The sequence below is a fragment of the Lucilia cuprina genome, chromosome 2 (assembly GCF_022045245.1).
Source record: "Lucilia cuprina isolate Lc7/37 chromosome 2, ASM2204524v1, whole genome shotgun sequence".
Classification (NCBI taxonomy): domain Eukaryota; kingdom Metazoa; phylum Arthropoda; class Insecta; order Diptera; family Calliphoridae; genus Lucilia; species Lucilia cuprina.
In genome coordinates, this window is record NC_060950.1 from 36,426,363 (window position 1) to 36,452,133 (window position 25,771).

The 25,771-nt window shown below is 27.9% G+C and overlaps 1 protein-coding gene across 2 annotated transcripts in view; it reads right to left on the reverse strand.

The window, feature by feature from the left end:
* Nucleotides 1-1,924: 1,924 nt before the first annotated feature.
* Nucleotides 1,925-25,771, reverse strand: part of LOC111674939 — a 30,700-nt gene continuing 6,853 nt past the window's right edge. For both annotated transcript variants that reach the window (XM_023435627.2, XM_046956347.1), the window contains 5 exons: nucleotides 5,203-5,950; nucleotides 4,931-5,125; nucleotides 4,537-4,668; nucleotides 4,155-4,467; nucleotides 1,925-2,358 (listed from right to left, as the gene is read on the reverse strand). In XM_023435627.2, the coding sequence (XP_023291395.1) occupies nucleotides 2,156-2,358; nucleotides 4,155-4,467; nucleotides 4,537-4,668; nucleotides 4,931-5,125; nucleotides 5,203-5,523 (1,164 nt within the window). In that variant the 5' untranslated portion in view covers nucleotides 5,524-5,950 and the 3' untranslated portion in view covers nucleotides 1,925-2,155. The remainder of the gene's footprint in view (nucleotides 2,359-4,154; nucleotides 4,468-4,536; nucleotides 4,669-4,930; nucleotides 5,126-5,202; nucleotides 5,951-25,771) is intronic.

Genomic DNA, 25,771 nt, shown 5'->3' on the forward strand with positions numbered 1-25,771 from the left:
AAGAGGGATAAACCGTGTACCCTAAACTTGATTTTTGATTTAGTCCGATTTAGTATTAATACGTAGCGGTACACACTGGGAAATTTTTGATTTTGTATGAGAGAGAAACAGATAAAAATATCATGTTAAAGATTGATCTGATAGTTTGTGTAAGTAGTAGATAGGGCCCATTTAAAGTTTTAAAAATTGGTCAACAGCTTTAACCCTAATGTACAATTTAAAATAAAAAAAAAATATTTATTAATTTTTTATGAATTTTTAATATTAATCCGATGCAAAATGAAATTATAAGTTTAAAATAAAAACTATTCCAATGGGCATGTGTGACAGACAGAAATAAAAAACACTTTTAAATTATTGATACAATTTTTCATTTATATAATTTTTTTGTTATTCCTTTATTAAAAAATAAGCAAAACTACGTTTATAACAAGATGATTTTCATTTTCTTCTCATGCTTAATTAATTAGTTTTTGTTGTCATTTATTTATTTTTCTTATTTAATCTCTTGTTTACCAAAAAAACCAAAAATAAAAAAATTGTTTTTTGTTTTTATGTTTTTGTTATTATTTTTCGATTACAAGTGTTTACATGATTTTTGTTTTATTTCATATTGTTTTTGTTATTGTTTGTTAATATTTATGTATGTATGTATATGTAGATCATGTTCATTGATGCGTTTTTGTTAGTAATTTTCAACAAAAAAAAGTGGGACACAATTACATACATAACATTTTTCATTTATTTATTTATTTATAACTTTTGTTTTTAATTTTCATTTATTTCATTGTTTTTGACTGCAGTTTATTTGTTAATTGATTTCTTTCGTTTTTAATTATTCTTTGACTAAGTATCAAATGGTTTGTTTGGTTGTTTGTTTGTTTGTTGGTTGTTAGTTAGACTACTCTCTTACTATGGCTGGATAGGATTTGGATACACATGGTACCTATACAATACAATAGTTCCAAAAAAGAAAATCCTTAAAAAGAAATTTGTATATTTCTCTTAATTATTATTATTATTATTATTAATATGCAAACGAGTATGTACGTACGTATGTATGTATATTAGTATGTGTGTTTGTAGTTTTTTTTTAAGGGGGAAGGAGGTGAGATTGATCGATCGTTAATGATTGACGAAATGTTTGTTTTTATTTTCATTTCCGCTAAATGTTTATGTGTGTATAACAGTTAGTCCTTGTTTGTTCTAGACTGAATTTTACAAATTTGTTATTTGGTGTTGACTGTTTGTTACATAATTTATTTTGCTGTAATTGAAGTGATTTTTAACTTTATTTGAATTTTTTTATTTAAGTTAAAGAAAAAAACAAATTTTCAAATTGTTTTATTTTATAATTTTTGTTTTTTTGTTTTTACAAATACCATATTATGCTTTTATTAATTTCTAAAAATGATTAGAAAATTACAAAACTTATATTGTGGGGGGAGAGGGAGAATAAATGTCTGCTTAGTTAATGTAACGGAAAAAGGGTGTTTGCTTGTGTTTGTATATTTATATGTTTTGCTTAATTTTCCTTTCGAAATTTGTTATTCAGTACTGTTTTATTTCATGTTATCTATGTATTGTATTTATTAATTAATTTTTAATTATTTAGTAGTTTTTATTTGTTCTTATTTCTCGTTATTTTATTATTATAATCTATAGTTTTTGCTTGTTTGTTCTAAATATGTTTGGATTTTTGTTTTGTTTTTTTTTTTAATTCAATGGTTGCCATTTTTATTTTATGTATTTTAAATTCTTGAATTTCCAGTTATATTTCATTTTAAAGTTTCTTTATTGATTTAATTTTACACAGATACAAATTTAACGGTATTATTGTTTTATTCATTTCTTACTTAATACAATTTAAATTTTCTTTTCAAATTTCCAATTAATTTTATTGTTTTCAGTTTTGTTTTTCAATTTTAACTAATTTTTCATTACAATTAAATTTCCAATTTCTTAATATCGTTACTAATAATTTGTTTTTTTTTTGTTATTTTCATTATGATTTTAAAAAAATGTTTTCATTAATTTTTTTTGTTTTTGTCCAAAGATTTGTTCAATGCAATTATTTTTTTATTTGGTTTTTTAAAAATTTATGTATTTCTTTTGTTTATTAAATATTAATTAATGTAATGAGGAATAAAAACTATCACGCACTAGAATTATCATTGGATCGGGATGTGGATGGACCGGCCCCAATATCATCGCCTAAGACGAATGTGGGACTCTGGCGGGACGTAGACGCAACAGGTTGATAGTGATAACCCTCACGATAACGTTGATTCGGTTTACGGGTTGTTTGAGTATGACCCAGTGTTGGTCTTTGATTATTTAATTCATTGGGTCTTTTGGCTAAAAAAGAAAAAAATATGTGGTGAGTATTTATAAAATATAAATATTATTAATTAAATACTGCAAACAATAAATATTAAGTTACACAAGTCAACAAAATTAAAACAAAAACTTAAATAAAGTATCTACTAACTTAAACATAATAACCAGAAGTTCTCAATTTCATCAGTTTTTTTAGATATCATGTCCTCAATATAGCGAAGTATTCTCCCAAAAACTTTTATATAACGAAGTCAGAACAAACCAAAATCAAATTTAAAGCAAATTTATCGTTATCTTTCTGTTTATATATTGAAACTAGATCTGCGAATAAATCCACAAAGAGTCGGAAGGAATTTTAATTAACGATGTGAAATGCTTTACAAGGAATAATAATGGGAAAGTGTCCAAAATACAGAACTGTTAGTAAAATGTTTGTAATAGGATAAAAATCCACATTCAATGATATAATACTATAAATTTTGAAAATTTTTTCTACGAAGCTCAGAAGATTCTACCACCTGGACAACACAAAAACTCCAAGCACATCATTGTGGTGTTGTGGCGATATTTGCTACCTCAAAAATAACTTACATTCCAAAATCATACATGCTTCAAGTGTAAGCAGATGGGTCACATAGATTGTTACTGTTCTGCCTCCCTTTATCCAAATATATCTCAGACATTAACGAACAAAACGTTATGGGTTTTGATGGGATTTAAGCATTAAATTTTTGGCATATTTCCATTTTATTTTTGTTCCCACAGATAAGTTTTGAGGACGACATGGCAACATTATGGTTCAACAAATGGTTCACGTCCATCCAATTGTTGTTGCAAGTCAATAAAGTTTCTATATCAAAGCGGTAATTAATCTACAGGTCTGAAATAAAAGTTATCCGCTACTAACGCTAGAGGTAATTCGGTCCGAAATGAATGTTTCTAAAGTTTTCAGTCGACAAGAGCAAATAATTATTTACTGTTAATACTCACAAGAGACTATTTTGATATACGGTGCGGGACCAGCTATGTACAATAAACATAGCTGGGGAAACCCAATAGAAAAGTTTCGAAATTAATACAATCATTTGTCACAACAGATGTGTATAAAATTTAAATTATACCCATTATCATTTTTAACAGTCCCCGTTGTAATTTTGACAACGCATTGTTTTAATTTTAACTACATATTGTTGTCTTTTTTTGCTAATATGACAACTATCTGTACATATGTTATTGAATTATTGTATATTATTTGATACCAAGCGTATAAATTGATCAAGTTAGCCTACAAAATCTAATTCCGTATTTTAAAGTACTTCAAAATATATCAGAGGGAAGATAGCTTTTGCTTCTAATCACAATATAATTTGTCTAAATTTTTTAGACTATTTCGCTATCGAATAATACTAATCAATAGTAAGAAGATCCATACATTAGCCTAACATCGAAGTGCTGAGCCGGTACGACTAACAACACGCGTTTCAATAACAGTTCTAAACAAACTCTGGTTACTAAAATTTGTAATACCAAAATAAATTAAAAATAATTCCCCATTTATCTCCTAGTAATACTCACAGAAGTATTTCTAAAAACTCGAATTGGAATTCAATAACACTAGTGCATTCAATAGCAGAAAAGGACAAATGAGTCATTCAACAGCATTCTTAAATCTTAGAATATTGAATTTGAATCCCATTTAAAGGATTTCATTGATCGATAGATTAAAGCTAAAGCTTGACTGGATCAAACTAATAATGTTTTAAACTTAATAAAATAAATAATTTTTTTGTCTAATTGTCTTCTATTACACATACCAGGTATATAAGGCTTTTGATTATTATAGGACGTTGGTGATGATATTGTACGATTTTGTTGATTGTGGTGATTTGTTTCACTGTGCGTTGTTACGCTATTATTACAATTATTGTGATTTTGTGGTCGCTGTTGTGGTAATTGATGGTGATTATTCGGCACATCTGTACTATCAATTGGACTCATGGGCGTCATCTCACGATCCTCAATATACATATCGCTACCGTCATCTGGAACATGACGATATTGTGTCCATGGCCATGAGGCAATACCTGATAATATAAATGATTCTACAGCACAAATATAACCAATTATCTGTAAGATAAAAACATAAAATTATCATCTGAGTAGATATGTATATATGATGAACATATTATAGCTTACGGCTGATGTAAACAAGGTGTCCTTTGTGTATTTTGGCACCCAGGTGTACTCTTCGGCAAAGAGAACCATGTGCATAATAAGTGTAGAGCTCAAAATCAATATTAAACCAATACTCAGGTACATCCATGTATTCTGAAAATACAATTTATTTAGATTACATTTAATCGATATTATTTTCATTGGGACAATTTCGATTAAAAGATTTTATAGAAATTTCAATACAAAAATGTAGTATGTACATCGATTAAGAATTACAAAATAAATTCCATCATATTGTATTATGATCTGATTTTGTAAGTCATGTGTTTAGATTGTAAAGTTTATTTTGTGGGGACTAACTATATATGTAATATATTATTCTCAATCTAAATTTCTTTAACATCTAAATACTTACAACTTTTGTCCAATTGAAGGGAAACATTAGAGCTATATGAGAAACGTCAAGAAATATCATGAGACATGTGATTAAAAGGGAAAATAATGCACAAAACACCATCAATCTGAGGCGTCCGATGAGTGGCAGTAAAAAGAGACCGACTTGAACAGTACCCGCAGAACATTCGCAGGCAAGACAAGCGGCTGAGGACAACTAAAAGTATAAAATGTAAAAATTGAAAAATTAGATAAATGATTTGGTATTTTTTCTGGAATAAATTCAACATTTACCACCAAAAGTATTCGCACAATCCCTGTAGGCGTTTTTAAATGTTGCGGATCACAGTGTAGGGCAACACCCCATGGCAGTGGCGTTTGGGCGGTACGCTGCTTATAATTGGCGTGGGAGTCCCACGACGTGCACGTACCCAGCGGCGATTCCAAGGATAATGATAGCTCTCCGGCTCTGCTGCCAGCTATTTCAAAATCCTGTTCATCGTCCAGCTGACAGCAGACCGGCTCTAGTTCACGTATTTCGTCCAGTAGAAGTTCTATCTCGTCCGTTCCATATAGATCAGATACAGACGGTATGTAACGTTGGGGTTGTTGCATTTCCCGCTGCGGGGGTTGTCCCACATCACCGGATCTTGTGCGAAGAAATTTTTAATATTTGAAAATGTTTTTGGCCTACGACTACCACCAAAACACAATCACGCAATTGAATAGCTTTTCAATCTCAATTCAATCTCTTATTATTTAATGTTGTTTCTCTTCCTCCTCTCAAACACTCTCTTGTTTTTGCTTTAGTTTTGATTGCGTGTTTCTGTGAGTGGGTTTGTTTTAGCCTTGTGTTGGTTGGTTGTCCTTATTCTCTCTTTTGGATGGATTGTGTTTTATAAAACTTTTTGTCGTTTTACTGTTGTTCTTGTTGTACGTTTAAAGGAAGTTTAAAGATTGTTTAGTTTAGGTGTTTTTGTTGTTATTATTATATTTGTTGTTTCAGTTGTAATTCTTGTTGTTGTCGTTTCAATAATTGAATCTAAAATAGAGGAAGAAAACAAATAAAAAGTGATAATTAATTTACATGCTAAAATCATGTTCATTTAAAAATATACAATAAAAAAGTAACTGGAATTCGAAAACTGTTTGCGAACAGAGGCGTAAGAAAAAAATATTTATAAAACCTTTTAGGTTAATAGTTTTTTTGACTTAGATTTCTGTTTACTTTTATTTGATACATATGTATAGAAAAAAACTAAAATGTCCTGGAACGCATATTAATTTGACCGTTTATGTTGAGACAGAAATTGAAAAAATGTTCCATGGATTGATTTTGAAGTCTGTACAAAATGGAATTTGATATATAGGTTTTATAACCGTTGTGTACATCCAGTGCAGCACTTAAAGTTAAAGACCCCTCTAAGAACCCTCAGCTTAAACACAATTTTATTTACAATAATAGTATGGACTCTTGGGTTATCCTTTAAATCTATCTTTCAGCAATGCATGATTCTACTCAAAGATTGTTATCAAGTCGTAGTTCAGCAATTAACACGGCCCCACTCAGAGATTATCAAGTCGTCATTTCATTGCCCTAAACACTCAAGGGCTTGCACTATAATTGACTAAATAAAAATGGAAGATATTTCTCTCATCGACAAAAGAGTGGATTGGGAAAAGAACGGAAACTGATGACATCCCATCTATAACAACTAGCATAGTGCGATCTTTGAAAAAGCTTGAAAAAGCTCCGAATTCAAGACTGACAATATGTTATGCATCCAAAGAGATTTAAGGAACTGAAAAAAGTCAATGTCCAGCATTTACAATAAATTTGTGTGTGGTCAAAACTTTTTAAGGCTTCTTACGCTTCTGATATTAAATAATCGCAAAAGTTACCACAACTATGTGTATTTTTTAGTTAAGTTCATTAAAAACGTGTAAGTTTACATAATATTTCGTACAATCGCATATATATACTTGCATGTACGTTGAAAAAAAAACACTTCATAAATCGTAAAAGTATGATTGTTTTTTATATCGTATTTTGTTCTAGAATGATATAAAATGCATGAATGCGCTTCCGTTATGTCGCGTGCTCATATTATAATTTAAATTTGTAAAACGGAAATGAAACCTATTCTTACTTTAGTTTGTTATTTTATACAGAACGACTAATAATATTAGCAACAAATATAAAAACAACTAACTTTACTTACTTAATAGTACGACAAACATTCAAAAAGACAGACGGATTTATACGTGTGTGTGTTTTAAGTTTTCAAGTTTTAAGTATACATGTTAGTTTGTGTGTGTGTATACTTCCTCATTTACACATATAGACTGATACCATAATGTGGTAAAAGGATTATTTTTATTATTGTCATGCGGAATTTTAGTTTAGTTACAAATAACAATTGCTGCTCATACTGGTACCATAGTAAAAACAATCACTGCATTTTAACAGAACAGACACACACATACACCGATATAAAACAGTAACAAATTATTCAACACATTGAAATTACAGTGTGTTGCCCGTTTTTAGGTAATTATCATACATACAAACACTCGCAAAAAGTACAGAAATGTACTCGATCCATTTCGACTATATGATTATCTACTTCATAAGAAGGAACTATGCAGAAGTATCCAGGGCATTACCAACTTACCAATTGACTAAAAATTTTCAACTTTTGTTTAAGGTTATGTAAAATTTATTATAAACTCAAATGTCTGATTTGAATTATACATTTCCACAATCGGATAGTTACAAACCTCACGAATTTTACTTTAAAATTATTATCTGGTAGTTTAATTCATGATTTAATTGACAGGCGAAAGGAGCGATTCGTATTAATAAACCAATATTTGTTTGTAGTATGAGTACAAGGACAAGGACCTTTCCATTTTATTAGTGTAGGGTACTAAACAATGTTTAAACTTATGTTAAACGTTAAGTTGTTTATACAAGGGAAATCAATGTTTTTGATTTTTTATGAGGTTAATTTACAGAGTTCAAATGTTGTAAGGGTTGGAAACCAAAACATGGGCTTTAGATACAAAACTATGTTTTTTTTATAAAGAACGAGCTTTAATATATAATTAAAAATACAATAAATGATTTGTTAAGTACATAGCTCAATTAAAGTTTGAAAAAAATCAATTGACAATTAGTAATGTAGAAGTTATATTTGTACACATATTCTTTTAAATATCAAATACCTTCTCTATGGTATTAGTTATATATAGTTTAGTTTTTAAGAATAACTGCACACAGAAAAAAGAATATTTAGTAAAGTAAACATAATAATTAATATTTCAGTTGTAAATACTAATAGTTTCAATTCTCACTATCGAGTTTCATGTATTCGGAAATACTAATCGAATTTTTCAGTTACTGCAATAGAATTATGTGGTAGTTGTTAGAACCGACTAAATTCGATTAGAAACAAATTCGGTTACTGTAACGAATCAGTTTTCTCTGTGTGCTATTAAGCTAATAATAAAGGCAATGACATTTTTAATTTGATCTCTTGATTTCGATTTTTTTTTAATTTTGTTAACCTGTGTAATCGACACCCGATTATTTCCTATATTTTGGCATCAAATTTAATTCTCAATTGCTGAAATTAAATTCATATTTTATTGTTATTATTACATAAAAAATTTTTTAGATTTCAAATGCAAAAAAATACTAACACGTGAATGTATGTATGTATATATGTATGTGTATATATATATATATAATATATATATATATATATATATTATATATATATATATATATATATATATATATATATATATATATATATATATATATATATATATATATATATTATATATATATATATATAATATATATATATATATATATATATATATTATTATATATATAATATATATATATATATATATATATATATATATATATATATATATATAGATATATATATATATATATATATTATATATATGTAGGTCATTTATAGAAGTAACAATTGAAAAAGTTGATTTTGCTGCAAATTGAAACGTTATCCCATAATTCAAACCAATAAAAAATCACATCAAAATTCAATACGAAAGTTCAAATGGTGGATGCTGTAAAACTGTTATTATCTGTTTGAGTTTATGCAAATGCATATATTTACAACAGAGTGTATGTATGTTTAAGTATGTTTGTATATGAACATTAGGGTTTTAACAATTTCTTTCATCGACATACTACTTATAATGTAATACAGTTGGTGAAGACTATTAAATGTCAGGGTTTTTGACACTTATAAAATCCCAAGCAAAACAGTTTTGGTATAAGCAGCTGGTTAAAATTATCAAATGTTTGGGTTTTCAACACACATGTACTCAGTAATGTGCTGTTCAGAAATATAAATCCTAAGTAATCTAACATTAGATCAACAAAGTAATATGTAGACGATTTAAATGTATCCTGTATAACTCAATAATTGATGACGATATGTGTGCTTAAACGTTTTTAAAGTGTTTTACAACAACCCTAATAACGTAAAAGTACATTCACATGTATGACATGTTTTTGGTTATAACTGAAGTCAAATAAAATATTTCAGTCTAATAACCCTCAAATCGATTTATGCAACAATAACAAACAACGCCTCATAGCACAAACATTTGTAGAATGTCTGATGTGCATTTCAGTGTTTGGCTTCATATTTAAAATACAACGTGTGTTGCACTATCATATACATAGTATGTACATGTGAATGTATGTTTGTGTATTTAGTATTCATAATTTGTAATACATATATTTGTTCCACTGCATAAATCAATATTTAAGAAACTTAAAATGTAAATGTGCTTACTTATTATAAACTATACTTAAGTATATCTTACTACACAGTAAATAAATAAAATTGAGATTAACACGTTGAAAATTGAAAATAGGCACGCACTATAGCCCACTGAGGAAGTCAGATTGATGATCAAACAATTTAATTTTGAGAGTACATTTGATTATGGTATTATATATCGAAATTTTAAAATACATTTTTGAAATTTTAGTATCCCTGTGTGTGTTTACATAAAAATAAATTCCTGATCTAATGAAACTATCTTGTTAATCGAATCATTTCAATTTCGTTAGTATTCTCTCTTAAAGGGACCTTCACACGATCACATTTAACTTACGTAAAGTATAATGGAATTCCATCAGTATGACGTCTATATGTATATATATATATATATTTACACGATTGGTTTAAAACTATAATAAATTACGATGAAAACTGTTGTTTAACTTTTTTGTATGTGTTTAGATAATAATACATTTTTGAATAATTTCAAAAAATTAGAACTGTTAAACTTTACATTCGTAATTTCTCTCAATGTGTGAGGTTTTCGTTCTTTTCTACACAAAATATTGACATATCATATAACTTCTGTGCTCGTGTAAAGAGGGCTTAAGTGTGATGACTTTATTGCATATTGTGTTTATACTAACCCATCCATTCTCTTCTACACAAAATTTTGACAGATCATATTACTTGTGGTGCTATGTAAAAGGGGCTTAAACGTTTTGTTCTTATAAACAAGTAAAAGTAACAAAATCCATTTCAAGAAACAAACAGACATATTCTATTCGACTCGGCTCTCTATATTATGTTGTAAAACAAATGAGAATGTTATAGCCGGTTGCAGCCGACCATATGATACCATATGTTAAGGATTTTAGTAGAGATACTATAACATTCAACACAATTATGTGTTCAAAAGCCCTATTTGGAGGGTACGGTTGTATGGGTGCTAAGTGAAATAATGAACCGATTTTCAATAGCCTTCGTCCTTGGGTCAAAAGAAACGAGGTTTATATGCTTAGACATAGACAAAGATGTAGCTAAACCGATTAAGCACACGATTCTAAGCACATTTGTATAACTAAAGGTGGAGTTTAGGTTTTGAATTCGCATTTTGTACGCCCGCCAGGGACACAGTCCTCGCAAAGTTGAAAACCTCGGGTATGTTTAAAGCATCGATTGTTGACATTATCCATAAAACTTTTACTTTTTGTAGCAGGTGTATGCTACACTCGTTCGGTCATAACGACTATATTTACTTATTTGTAGCTGTATATTTAATAAATAAATGGAATTTAAACCAAGAACTAAGAACAGTAAACAAAACTGTTCTTGTGTTTTGTTGCAGCAGTTTTGTGATTACGATTCCAAATACGACTTTATCTGCAAACCAACATTTAAAATTTCTAAGAGAAATTATCAGTGTAGTTGTTTGGAAAGAAATTTCTTTGTGGTGATTTATTTTAAAATGATCTTGCATTCAAGCAATGCAGTAATAGTTCTTTATTATTGCTAAATAAGTTTTATTTTATATTTTCTTAGGAAAAAAAATAACTTTTAAAGAAGCGAATGTAGAATTTACTTCGATATAGTACTGAAAAAGATCTGAAGAAGAAATGATTTTACCACAGACTATTGTATGAATATGTATTCCTATTAGAATTTACTATTATGTTACTTTAAAATACCGTCATATCATTTAAAAGTATTTAATTGATATTGAACATTTTGAAATTTAATTGTATAATACATATTTTTATTTTTTTGCAGACGTAATTTCATACATTGACATTCAACTTAAATTGTTTATACACTGCAGTTTCCATAATGTGTATTTGTTTTTGTTGTGGGATTTTTTATTTATTAATATTACAGACGATTACTGTAAATATAAAAACCACATGAATTTTGTATTCATTTAATTTTTTCCAAATTAATTTTCGTTATGTAATTCGAAAAAAACAAGATTTTTATAAAATAAAACAAGTATGAATGTATAGTCGGACGTAGCCGACCATATGATACCCTACACCAGTCAGTATGTATGTTTAAAATGGAGATTATTTAAAAAATAAAGCATTTGGTTTGTTTTTTAACTTTATTTCGGAATATTTAAAAGTGTTATTAGTGTTTGTAAGTGAATTTTGACCTTTAAGTCATTTTCTGAAGGGGAGTTTGTATGGGGGATAGGGTCAAATGAAGCCCGATCATTACAAAAACCGGTAGTGTCATTTAAAGTTCTATAAAACTAAGATTTGTCGACTTTTGTTAACATAATAGATCATTTAAATTAATTATAAGCCAAAGGCCCTATTTGGGGGGTACGGTTGTATGGTCGAAATAATTTACCGATTTTAACCATTTTCAATAGGCTTCGTCCTTGGGCCAAAAGAAGCGTGTGTGTCAAATTTCGTCCAATTATCTTGAAAATTGCGGCCTGTACCTTGCGCACAAGGTTTACATGGACAGCCAGCCAGACGGACGGACGGACATAGCTTAATCGACTCGGAAAATGATTCCAAGCCGATTGGTATACTTTAAGGTGGGTATAGGACGAATATTTTTGCATGTTACAAACATCAGCACAAACTAAAGTGGTGTAGGGTATAAACAAATTTTAAAATTTTGTACATTTTTGTCTTTTGAAAGAGGCGTATGATTGATCTAAAAAATGTTTGTAACTTATACGTGATATGGGACTACTATTTAATATTTGGTACTTGTTGTTGCTGGCACAATATCAGTTAGTTAATGTTTGTTTTCATAAAAGTTTCGGCATAAAATTGAAAACAAGTTGCTTTTAGATTTTTTTTCAAAAATTCTCCTTGTTTTTATAATAGATTTGACCTTACATTTTTAAGGCGAGTAAATTGTGCAAAATTAAATTTTATTTCTAGCAAAAATATTTTTATGCAGTTATTTTTTCCCTTTATTGTATTTTTATTTTTTAAAAATAATACTTTTAGCGACCATGTTTATCGTTGTAACAGTTGAAAGGATCTTTTAGTTAAAGTGTCATAAACATTACCTGTTTTTTCATGCACACAAATACCGTTGTACTATTACATAGACATACACACAAATATACTCTTAAACATTATTTTATAAAACATTTGGTCATGACACATTGTAAATGTTCTCTTATTCTTACCTTTTCAGAAACATAGACAATAATATAGTAAATTCAAACATACATAAAAACAACTACAAACACATTTAAATAGGATGCAAGAGTAAAAGACACAATAATGTTTCTAGTAGGAAATACAGATATCCGCATAAGAGCATACAGAAATTCCACACATATAGAATGGTACCTATTATACTTAGGATTACAATAAGTATTTTAAAATTTCTTAAAATAATGTTTTAAATTAAATTTAAGATCATTAAAATTGCATTATAATCGGCCCATATTTATTTTGCTCGGAAAGACTAATTAACAAATTCTTTATATGAATATCGGCAGGTTTTGTTAATTTTGATATATTATCTTAAACAAAATCAAAATATTATATCTAATTAACGCTTATTTTAGAACTGCAGTATTAAAAGTTTAGAATTTGGATCAGTCTAATGTGTTAAAATGTTTAGACATTTGTTTTTCTATATGTTTATGTATGTGAGGGTATAATATATCTTTTTTAAAACATGGGCTTATTTAAAATTACAGTTAAGTGTGAACACAGAAAAACAAATAAATTTTCTTTTAAGTAATTAAAATACATGCTGTATACATACATATGTACATATAACTGCATACATAACTTTGAATATAAATTAACAAAATTTACATAAGTGGGTTAAATGTTTTTTTTTATTAATACTATTCATTATTCGGCCAACTAGAAAAAAAATTGATCTATTGCAAGGGAAAATTAAGAAAAAATTGTAAATAAGTGTTTTTCATGATTTGAAATAATAAAATTTTAAAACATATGATTTATGTTGAAGGAGACAATATTGAGTATGCATTCGTGCATAAATTAAGTAAAATCATTCTTAAAATAAATACATTGTGATCAGGCTTTTACTTGTAATGAAATTGAGGAATAGTTATAGTCTAGTCTATGGTCTACTTTAAAGTCTAGTTTATAGTCTAGTCTATAGCCTTGTATATAGTCTAGTCTATAGTCTAGTCTATAGCCTTGTCTATAGTCTATAGACTAGACTATAGACTAGATTCTATACTATAGTCTAGTCTATAGTCTAGTCTATAGTCTAGTCTATAGTCTAGTCTATAGCCTTGTCTATAGCCTTGTCTATAGTCTAGTCTATAGTCTAGTCTATAGTCTAGTCTATAGTCTAGTCTATAGTCTAATCTATAGTCTAATCTATAGTCTAGTCTATAGTCTAGTCTATAGTCTAGTCTATAGTCTAGTCTATAGTCTAGTCTATAGTCTAGTCTATAGTCTAGTCTATAGTCTAGTCTATAGTCTAGTCTATAGTCTAGTCTATAGTCTAGTCTATAGTCTAGTCTATAGTCTAGTCTATAGTCTAGTCTATAGTCTAGTCTATAGTCTAGTCTATAGTCTAGTCTATAGTCTAGTCTATAGTCTAGTCTATAGTCTAGTCTATAGTCTAGTCTATAGTCTAGTCTATAGTCTAGTCTTATAGTCTAGTCTATAGTCTAGTCTATAGTCTAGTCTATAGTCTAGTCTATAGTCTAGTCTATAGTCTAGTTTCTATAGTCTAGTCTATAGTCTAGTCTATAGTCTAGTCTATAGTCTAGTCTATAGTCTAGTCTATAGTTAGTCTATAGTCTAGTCTATAGTCTAGTCTATAGTCTAGTCTATCTTTAGTCTAGTCTATAGTCTGTCTATAGTCTAGTCTATAGTCTAGTCTATAGTCTAGTCTATAGTCTAGTCTATAGTCTAGTCTATAGTCTAGTCTATAGTCCAGTCTATAGTCTAGTCTATAGTCTAGTCTATATTCTAGTCTATAGTCTAGTCTATAGTCTAGTCTATAATCTAGTCTACAGTCTAGTCTATAAATAAAATTTCAGTGAGTTTTATAAAGAATTTAAAATAGTAAATTATAAAATTATTTTAATTGGACGCGTATTGTGCTAAAACCTCAATATGACAATTTTTAGCGGTTTTTGTCACATGGTTTAATGGCAAACAGTGAAAAATATTGGCAACACTGGTCATAAGTGTACTTAAAGTATAAGTTTAAAATATTATAAAATTATGGGGCGTTAAGAATGTATTAATTTTCGTTAGTGTTTATTATTAAATTATTTTGACATTGATAAAATCAAACAATAATGGGATACACCGTAAAACTACATTAAACACATTTCAGTGAAATTTTTATAAAAAACACTATTTAATATATTACTTGTAAACTGTTAAATTATTTTTACTATTTTATAAATGTGTTTATACATATATAAATACATAAATATTAGGGAAAATTTCCTAGTGAATTCTGATTAAGAAGGGTATTGATTGATATCATATTTTAACTGCGGATTCAGACTATGGATTCAGATATGTTGACATTTTTTATCTTTAGAGTTCGTCCCTTAATTGCTGCTAGTTTCTTCTTTTAAGGTTATAATTTTTGATTTAATAAGTCCTTTCATTTAGAGAATTCCAAATATAAATGAAGGGTATAAAAATACCCTCATATATACAAACATAAGAGCGTATACTACCTATGCTCTGGTACAATTGTATGAATGTAGTTAGTTATGTATTACAATTTTGCTTTGAAAGTTGAATGTCCTTGCTCTAGTTTTGTGGTGGAAAACAATTTACACGTGGAACAAAATTTGGGACACTAGCATTTGCAGCTATCATACATAATATGTCGTATGTACCTATACATACAATCTACATATACATACATACATACATACATACATACATACATACATACATACATACATACATACATACATACATATGTATGTATATAAATGTTTGTTATAAATGTACCATATACATGCACATGTTTGTATCTAAACAATCAAAGCAACACTAGAACAAATAAAATATGCAGGTTACAATTGCAGCACAATTGCTTAGTTTCACAATCATTTTCTCAGTGCAGCAATGCACACAATTTAATAACTTTTAACACTTTTTGTTTTTAGGCGATATTGCAAACTGCTAGTTTTTTATGACGGATACATCCATCGTGGATGAATAAATAAAAACTAAAACAATTGTGTGCATAAAATACTGGAATAAAAGATTTCGATGTTTTCTACTGAGGGTTTTTTTTTTTGGCTTAAACGTTATAATATTTTTTTCTTCTCAAGAATATTGAATTTTTCATGTTTAAAATTTGTGTTGAAAAATGATAACTTGTTAAACTCATACCGGAATATGAATGCATTTAATAAAATTTATATGTATAATTGTTAAACGAATAATCGAATATTCGTTTATACTTTATTCATACTGTGGTTCGCATGTCCGACACACCGTGATTATTGAAATGAACTAAATAAGTGAAATAGGCGATACGAAACATTTTTCTAATTCAACTATATATTTATTTAATGGAGTTTCATTCCAATTCCAAAATGTTTCACGAATATTTTCTCGAATCAAATTGTTTAGAGCATCTTTATTATCTGTGTTCTATATAGCAATTTTTGTTAGCTGTTAGCTTGAATATGTTTTAAACCACCTCTTTCACTCATTAGGGATTAGGTGTAATATAATTATTTATTTAGGCCACCCGTTTCACCCGTTAGGTATTAGGTGTAAAAATATTTGACCTATGGACCAAACATGGATTGATCCTAAACATATTTTAGAATGATTTTTTAGGAAAAAAGACAGGGTGTAAATATATGTATTATAAGTATATAATTTTAAATTTAATTTTATTCTTCTCAATTCCGGTTTTTTGAACATGTATCTTTAGGTCTACCAAGTTTCAGCCAAATTTGACTACGGGAATTTGTCGAAAATTTAGTTACAAAATTTGTACCATCTAACAAAGCAAGTAATGGTTTCTTTATAAGTAATTAAAATATATTTATGTCGAATTTTCATTTATTCACTAATAAAATAAGTGTTTCTTCGTGGTTATGGAAGTGGGCCTTATACGGGAGCTATGCGCAATTATGGACTAATCGAGTCAAATATTATTATTCCAATATTTTTATACGGATATCTTCAGTGGGCAGAGTGATATACAAAACATATTAATGTTTAATATTATTTCTATATCTTTATTTTTAACTTAGTTATGAACATTTAAGTAATTTTTGTAATTGAACCTTATATGGGAGCTATAACCAATTATAATCCTATACAAATTTATGTTGTTAATATAATTTTAATCCATATTATAAACATATCATTAAAATTTGGTACTGATGCCAATGTATTTGACGAAGTTATTAACGATAAATCTATTACCGACTATTATTGGGTGCTTTTAGAAATTTTAGATCGACTTTTATGATTTTAATATAAGTGAATCCTGGGCAAAAAAATAACGTATAAAAATTCATCGATTTATCTTTGGTAGTTGCTAAGAAAACTATTCAAGAATTTGGAGTCCTGGTTGTAAGAATTACTTTATATGTAAGTAAAACAATTCTTTACTAGTGAGTGTTTTGTTATAAGACATTGAATGTTTGTAAGACATTGATTTTATTTAGAAAATTAAAATCTTAAGTACCAAATATAAAAGTCTTAAAACTAACTAGAACTATGATAAGACCTCATGCGACTTAATGTGCATTCAATCTTATCAAGTGAAACTTTTTATCACTGCGTGGGTATAGCACGCAAGTGATAAAAATAAATATCATTAAGGCATGTGCGACAAGACAAGGGTTGATTTTTCTTATCTTAATATTGGACACATGCACTATCGCACTAAATATAAAGAATCATAAATTTAAATAATATGAAATATTTTATAAAATTAAAAATATAAAAAACATGTTCAAGTGATTTGAACACAGGCAGTCTAATATTGTTATTCATAACCAGGAAAACCAAAGTATGCAAATGCATATTTTTTGTGGTGAGTCGAATGTACTCATTTACACGTTTCAGAACAATTTAAGAATTTTGGCATCAATTTGTTGCAGCATATTTTCCATATTTTATAGCATAATTTAGCATGATTTGACTTTTGTAGCATATTTAAGGCATATTTTTGAGTTTAGAGCATATTGTACTCTTTTAGTGCATATTTTGATGTTTTTCTCTATTATTTCATATTTGTATATTTAAAATTTTTATTTTTTTCAAAATTTAATCTTATTTTTTAATTTCATAAAATTTTTTTATTTTCGTTTGCAAAACTTGAAGAGCAAAATATGCAGTAGTTTCATAAAACCGAATACTTTGGATTTCATGAGACCAATCCTTTAAAAAAATGTGTCAAACTTTGTCGCTTGAAATTTGTTTTTTGGGGACATAAAACGGAATTCTATTAAAGTAGTTATATAAACTATGAGATATTCATGTCAAAATCTTGTAGCATGATATATGGCATAAAATATTAAATATTAAATTTATACATTTTTAGTCTTGCTGATTTTGAGTTTTATATTGAATGTTTTAAGCGCTAATTTTTTACTTAATACACCTGCAACTACTATTACTTTTGAGAAAACAAAATTTCATTACTATACTACTTGTATGTAATGCATGCGGTATGTAGTTGACATTGGAACGTTTTGGGTTCATCTCCATAGCAATTAGAATTTACAAATTTAGCAAAAATATTAACCTATACATGTCTATTAAAGGAAACATTTTCTGAACATATGAAAATGTTAGACAAAAAACTCCTTAAGTTGTAAATAAATCTCTAAAATTGTACTCTTCTTAATGTATATCATACGTATAATATACATACACTTCGGATAAATGCAATGCATCAATTTTAAAGTGTGTACTTGTGAAGATTCTTGAAAGTGTTTTCCTTAAACATTTGAACAAAAAAAAAAACTTTAAAACAATACACATATTCACGAGGGAGCAAATTATTACAATGAGGAAAATTGATGTAGAGAAATATCCTTTGCCATTGTACGTGCAAATTCTAAAGAAATAAACTTTATAAGTAGGAAACAATTTACACATTCGAGTAGAAAATTATTTTCATCTTAAGAAACAATTCAATAACACTTATTATTATATGATTCGTGTTTAATCTATTAATCTCTTAAAATTGCTACTTATATACGTACATTTATGTTTATGTGTGTGTACTTAAAATGTTTACATTAGGTCAACATACTACATCGGACATAATCAAATTTTTAGTATATTGGAGTAATTTATATTTCATGTTTCGATTCCATAGGAGGAATGAACTTCTAATTTTTCATTATGCAATATTTGGTATAGAAAATGCGCCAATTTGGTCAAACAGACACAGGTTTTAGAACAAACAATCAGTCGATAAGACATTAAATAGATCATCCACAAACTTGTTCAAATAACAATCAATAGACTAACGACCACTTAATAGATTAATTCATATAGTAGTCAATAGAGTGATCAATTGACTAGGGAAATCTAGCTAAGCAACACATATATAGGACTTTTAAGTCATATCGACCGAGAAGTCTTACGTCCTTCCCACTTAAAATCATTAACATCGAAGGCGTCTTTAATAACGTGCACACGCACATGCACACTGATACTCTTATACAAACCCCAGACCAGTTTTATGTTAACCGGGTGCTCCGTAACTACATGCTGAGGAACAAATGGATAAGATGTGAGATGTACAATATAAATATTAGGAAAAAGCTACACATTTTGCCACCTTTACTCCTAAGACCCTAATTGTGAAAGGACTTAGACGTGTATGCTATGCAAACGATGTCATAATACTTTTAGAGGGAGAGATCCAAATTATTTGTGTAGAATAACCGAGGAGACTCTGAATAAAACATTGAGTTAGACTCAACAGAGAAGCTTCAATGTTAACCCGGCGAAGATGAAAATTTGTCTTCTCACAAGAAAGTCAAAAATTTCTATTTAAACTGAACCCTGCATCTTGGGTAATAGATACCGATGACAGAGAAAGTTAAATACGTACGTTAAATACGTAGTCCTTGACCGGGGGCACATAGAGGATAGAAATGATGGGCACATCAGTGAACATTATTTGAATAGGAGCGTACAACAGGCCCGATGTTGGCCATGGTATATTTCTTCGGATTTGATGTATGTACATCCTACTATCAACCTAACCTAACTTATACCTATTCAATTATGGACTAACACTGCAATATTCTTTGAAACATATTTTACATGGAGAGAAAAAAGAACTAAAAAAAACTTCAAAATAAACTATTGATGTGTTATTTTTGACTTTCGGTACTAAAGCCTATATAGTACCAAAATCATCTATGAGAGAATTTATAAGTGTAATTATTTTTGTATTTTTTTTTTTTTTTTTTTGTAAAACTCAATTTTTAACAAACTTCTAAATCAGATCATTACTAGCGTACTTAAATGTAATACATATGGTAAGTAGTAGTCATTTAAAAAATAAGTGGGTATGTAAGTACAACCCACTACTAAGTTTTTGCTGAGTAATTATAAGATTTTTCAAATTCACTTATTATAAAATCAAGATGTAAATGTGCATACCACCAAATATTAATATATCTGTATATGATTTTGTCATGATGGACAGATACTTTGATATGTGAATGCATGAACATGACCTGACAAGTGACCAAATAATTTTTAATATAAAACTGCACGTTTTGTTTAGAAAGAAAAATTAAACATTTGTAGAAATTATTTTATATATTTTGTAGATACATACATATTTTTCTATAGAAATGAATGTGTGCGTGTATTTATATGTTCATCGCGTGCAATAGGGCAACAACCATGGAAAATGTCCGCAGACAACTGTATATTGTATTGACTACTTGTACATACATATATACATCTATGTATGTATGTTAAACTGTTTTAGTATATGAATTTGTAGGTTTGTGTGTATATTTTCCCCAATGACCTTGTTCTCCTTAATAATAATAAACACATGCAAACACACTCTTTGTAATTTTAATATTGAATTTGTGAGTTTATTTATTTATTTTTTTTTTTTAAATTAGGAAAATCCCTTAAAATTACATTATACATACATGTATGGATGTGTATATGTATATATGTATGTGTTGGCACATGTATTAGAATTTGTTAATAATACGGGGTTAAAGTGCAGTGATTCTTTATATAATGTTACATATTGAATTTTGCCTCGTCCGAAATAGAATTTTTACATATACATATGTATATATGTATATGTACGCTGTATATTTTATCATATATTTCATTTCATTATAATTAAAAAAAAAAACATAAGTACTCAGAGAAAGAATGTACCATTATTGATAAAAAATTATATAGAACGATGAAACAATTTCAACAGAAACTCGAAAAATTTGTTTACTAATATTATTAATCTAATTATTAATTAACCGCTTATGCTTTAATGAATCCTCTCAAATAATTAATACATTTCCTTTTTTATAAGGAAACCCCATAAGTATATGTTATTAGAAATCCTTTAAGTTTTAAAACACAATAATCCGTTCAATTTATATGAAGTTCTACAAATAGTAAGTATTCATGTCAACAGATATACATACATACAAATATACTTATAATGTTTATGTACTTAAAAACATTTATTCATTCATACATTTAGTCTCTTATGTCAATAAATAAATAAATGTCGGTGGGGGATTATTAGCTCTCAAAGACATTTCGTCTACAAATAATTATTAACAGTTAATAAGTATTATACAAATATAAACACTCTTATCCATACAAAAGAGTAAAAATAATTAAACATTTGTACAAAAAAAAAAACCAAAAACATTCAAATTATAAAAGAAAAACACTTTTATGTGAGTGAATTTAAGTATGTATTTGTAACCTATAGACAGCCATGTGTCCTTTAGCAAGAATCAAACGAGAAAAACTAAAAATAAACAAAAAGAAAAAACTACGAAATGTCTACAAATTAAATGTGTGAAAGTATTTTCCGTTTCCGGGAGCAAGTAAAATATTATAAAGAGTAGAGAACAAAAATTGGCAATACGGAGACGAGAAAAAACATCAATATCTCATAATTTATAAAAGAGAATAAAACCATGTTTTTTGTTTAAAGCTTTTCACCACAGTTTTTATTTGTAAATAACGGAGAAGAGCATAGCGAGATAGCGAGAGAAAGGGATGGAAAGTGAGAGAGAGACGCACATTAAATATCTTTAAATTAGTTTGCCAATTTTGTAGCTTTTAATTTGTATGTTACCAGATTTTGTGCATATTTTATAATAATTTGTAATAATTAGCCAATTATTTTTAGGAAATAATTAAAATAACACTTTTCTATATCCGTGCTTCTGTACTGTAAACTTTTTTTATATAGATTCAAAGTTCTTTCTATGCTTTCTAGAAATGCTTAAAAAGCCACAAAAATACTAAATACTAAAATTATTTAAATCCTTAACAATCATTTCACTTCAAATAGTGCTTCAGTTTTGACTCCTTTTGTCGAATATGTTACAAAATATACTTTATAGACATTGAAATAATTATAAAACTATAGCATAATTTTAGGATTATTAATTGTGCGTATGAGTAATATGCATAATTAATATGAATTATAAAACTTGTTAGTTTTTTAGGGCCTTATGCAAAAACGATTATTAAAGTTAACAATGGTTTACTGCACACTTTTTCCATATAAAAACAGGTTTTAACAACCATTGTTAACTTAATAATCGTTTTTGCATAAGGCGGTTAATGTTTAAACGTTTGGATAATTTTGATTTTGTCCCATAAAATATAGAACGAAAACATGATATGAATTTGGATCTCGTATACTTACTGGACGTAATGAGAAAGAAGTCTTAAATTTTAGCCAATTCGATCAAATTTAAACAACTATAAATGTATAGTCGAGCATGGCCTATTTTAAAAATTCGGATTCTTTTTAAATAATAAAGAGGGCTCATATGGTGGTTAGGGTAAATATGGCTCTAGCAATATACATTTTAGAAAATAAATTTACGTCTTTATCAAAGCTTTTTATGTAGAATTTAAGTGAATTTTGACCTTTAAGTAATTTTCTGCTTGTATAAGGGATAGGGTTAAATCATGTCTGTTCATTAAAAAATCGGGAGTGTCATTTAAATCTGTATAAAACTAAGTTTTGCCGATTTTTTAGACATACCATGTACGTATGTGCCAAATTTCATTAAAATACTTATATTGAAAATTGTGTACCATAACGTGCCCAAATGCTTTACATTAACACACAGACAGGCGGACGGACGGATATAGTTAAACGACTCGTAATGTGCTTTTGAACCGATTGATATAATTAAAGGTGGTTGTAAGACCAACCTATAGTGGAATGGTTTAAAAAATTGGTAGATTTAGTAATACTAAAAATAATGTAATTTGGAACCGTTGTACCAATTACTAGTTTTGGGTACTTCTTGAGTTTGTTTTAATATTGAACGTGATGAATTTGAGGCATGTAGAAGACTTTATGGTACTTTTCGTTCTCGGAATGGTACTTTTTGAGTTTCTATAATATAAAAACTAGAAACAAAAAATTAAACATTTAGAGTCCTGAGTGAATGAATATCTGTGGACATGAATTTTGGTAATTTTGCAATTTTCAAAAGATGCTTTTTTTGTAATATTTTACATAGAAATATAATAATCAGGTTAAGGGGTATTGATTGCATTGTAAATTACATTTGAAGTAATTGAATTTAAGATTTGCCAATTACAATTATTTGAAATTGTAACAGAAACTTTGCAAATTACAATTACTTGTATTTCTTTCGTATAATTTTAATGTAACTTGTAATTAATGATAACTATTTTACAATTACAAGTAATTGTAATTGGTAACTTTAATTACAATTAGAAGTAATTGAAAACATAAAAGTTAGCGTAAATATGATGGTTGGATTTTTGGGTACTTTTTCGTTATTTTAGTTTTCTATTATTTTCAGTTTTCTATAATATTGAACCTATAGCAAGAAATTAAACATGCAGAAATTTTGAATAATTTTTGAAATTTCTCTAATATTGAATCTACAAATGTCCCTTTTTAAATGGAAGAAGTCATTTCGGTTAACATATTTTCCTTTTTCAACCGTTGCCTTTTGAAATTTCTAAAATTTTATAAAAATATTTATCATTGTATTGAATATTAAAGAAATTTTATTAATCTACAATTTTTAGGTTATGTCACGTTAATATTAGGACGTAACTAGAAATACATCTAGGTTACAAGGTGCCTTTTCTTGGAAAATGTTTGTTGGTAAAAAACTATAACGTTATATAACATTCACGTCCGATGTTCAAAAACTTAGTTTTTAAATGTTTAAAACATTAATTTTTCATATAAAAAACACAAAATTTAACATATACATCAATATGTATGAATTTATGTGTAATAATTAAATAAAAAAAAATTAAATACTTTCTGTACCGGAAAATGTTTTATTGTCACAGAAAATCATTATATAAGACAGTAACCTATTTTATAATTTGTTTTTTTTTTATTCACTTATACATTTTTTTTACAAACGAGATTATTTAAGAGCAAGCATAAAGAATATTTCATAATCTGGCATCGTTTGTTTAAATAAATACATACAAAGCCTTAAAGTTTCTGTTATTTTTAAACAAAAATGGTTTGTTTGTCATTTGCTGTTTCATTTTTTAATTCTTCTTAAAAAATGTACACAAGTTTATAAATACACACTATGTAAAATTGTACAAATATACATATTTATAAGTATGTATATAGAAATGTAAGATTATACACAACTGTTTACACACCTACTCACACACAAACGAATACAAAACGTTGTATTTCAAAAGAAATCACGTTTTTCATCATAAAAAGAAATGGTAGTAAATAAATAAGTATTACAAATATACATACACATGTACATTAGAGTGTCCCAAGAATCAACCTTGTTTAGAATTTCATGTAGGAATACAACTCAATGAATGCGTATTAATGTACTAAACACGAGAAAAATAAAAAAGAATTTTTTGTTGGAATGATCGATCCTCAGCGATTGAAAAACATGACCTCAGTGTAATTTTGAAAAATAATATATTCCAGATTTTTTCGAAATGGGTCTTAAAAACTTTGTAATGGGTGTCAAAATTGTCGTAATTTTTAAATAATACAAAGAATATATTTTTATAGCTTGGCATTTAGTTTAGTCCATTTCAGAATTTTGTATAATAAAATAAAAGTCGTTTTGCGGACCAGAAAAGTACTAGCAAAAATTTTAATAATTTTTCTCGCAATAAGCTCAAAATTGAAACGCATCGCTTAACAGGCATTTCTTCTAAAAAGTGTTCCAGGGGACACCCTAATGAATATACATATATATAGTAGAATCGTATAAACCCTTCACAGTTGTAAATCGAAAAAGTACCAAATTTTACTGATTTTTAGCCAATTAAAGTGCATACCAGTCATCCTTATAGCCTGCCTTCTTCATAAATTTATAAAAGGATTATGGAACCAATTTGTATGAAAATTTGATTTATAAACTTTTGATAAAAGTTTTCAGCTTCAATATTATAAAAATTAAAAAGGATCCTTTGAAGAAGGAAAACAAGTTTTCTTTAATATGTTCTCATTTACTCCGGGCTCCTGTTTCAAGGTTCAATATTATATAAAATAAATTTTCAGAATACCCCTAGTATCTGTGAGATCTGAATCTTGAATAATTCTATCAGACATACGTTCGGAATGCAAAGCAGCAAAATCGGTCTATAAATAACGGATATATGATCAAAACTCCGAGACTATCTCTGAAGATGTCATCTAATATTTGGATTTTTGGTGTATGCTGAGACTGATACGGTAAATTTTGTTCTTGTACTTGAATGTTTATAAAAAACAAAGAAAAGAATGAAACAATTGTTACGAATGAAGCAGTACATTGCTTCTTCAAAAGGTGCTTTTTGATAATTTTATATTATTGAACCAAAAAACATCAAATTAAACAT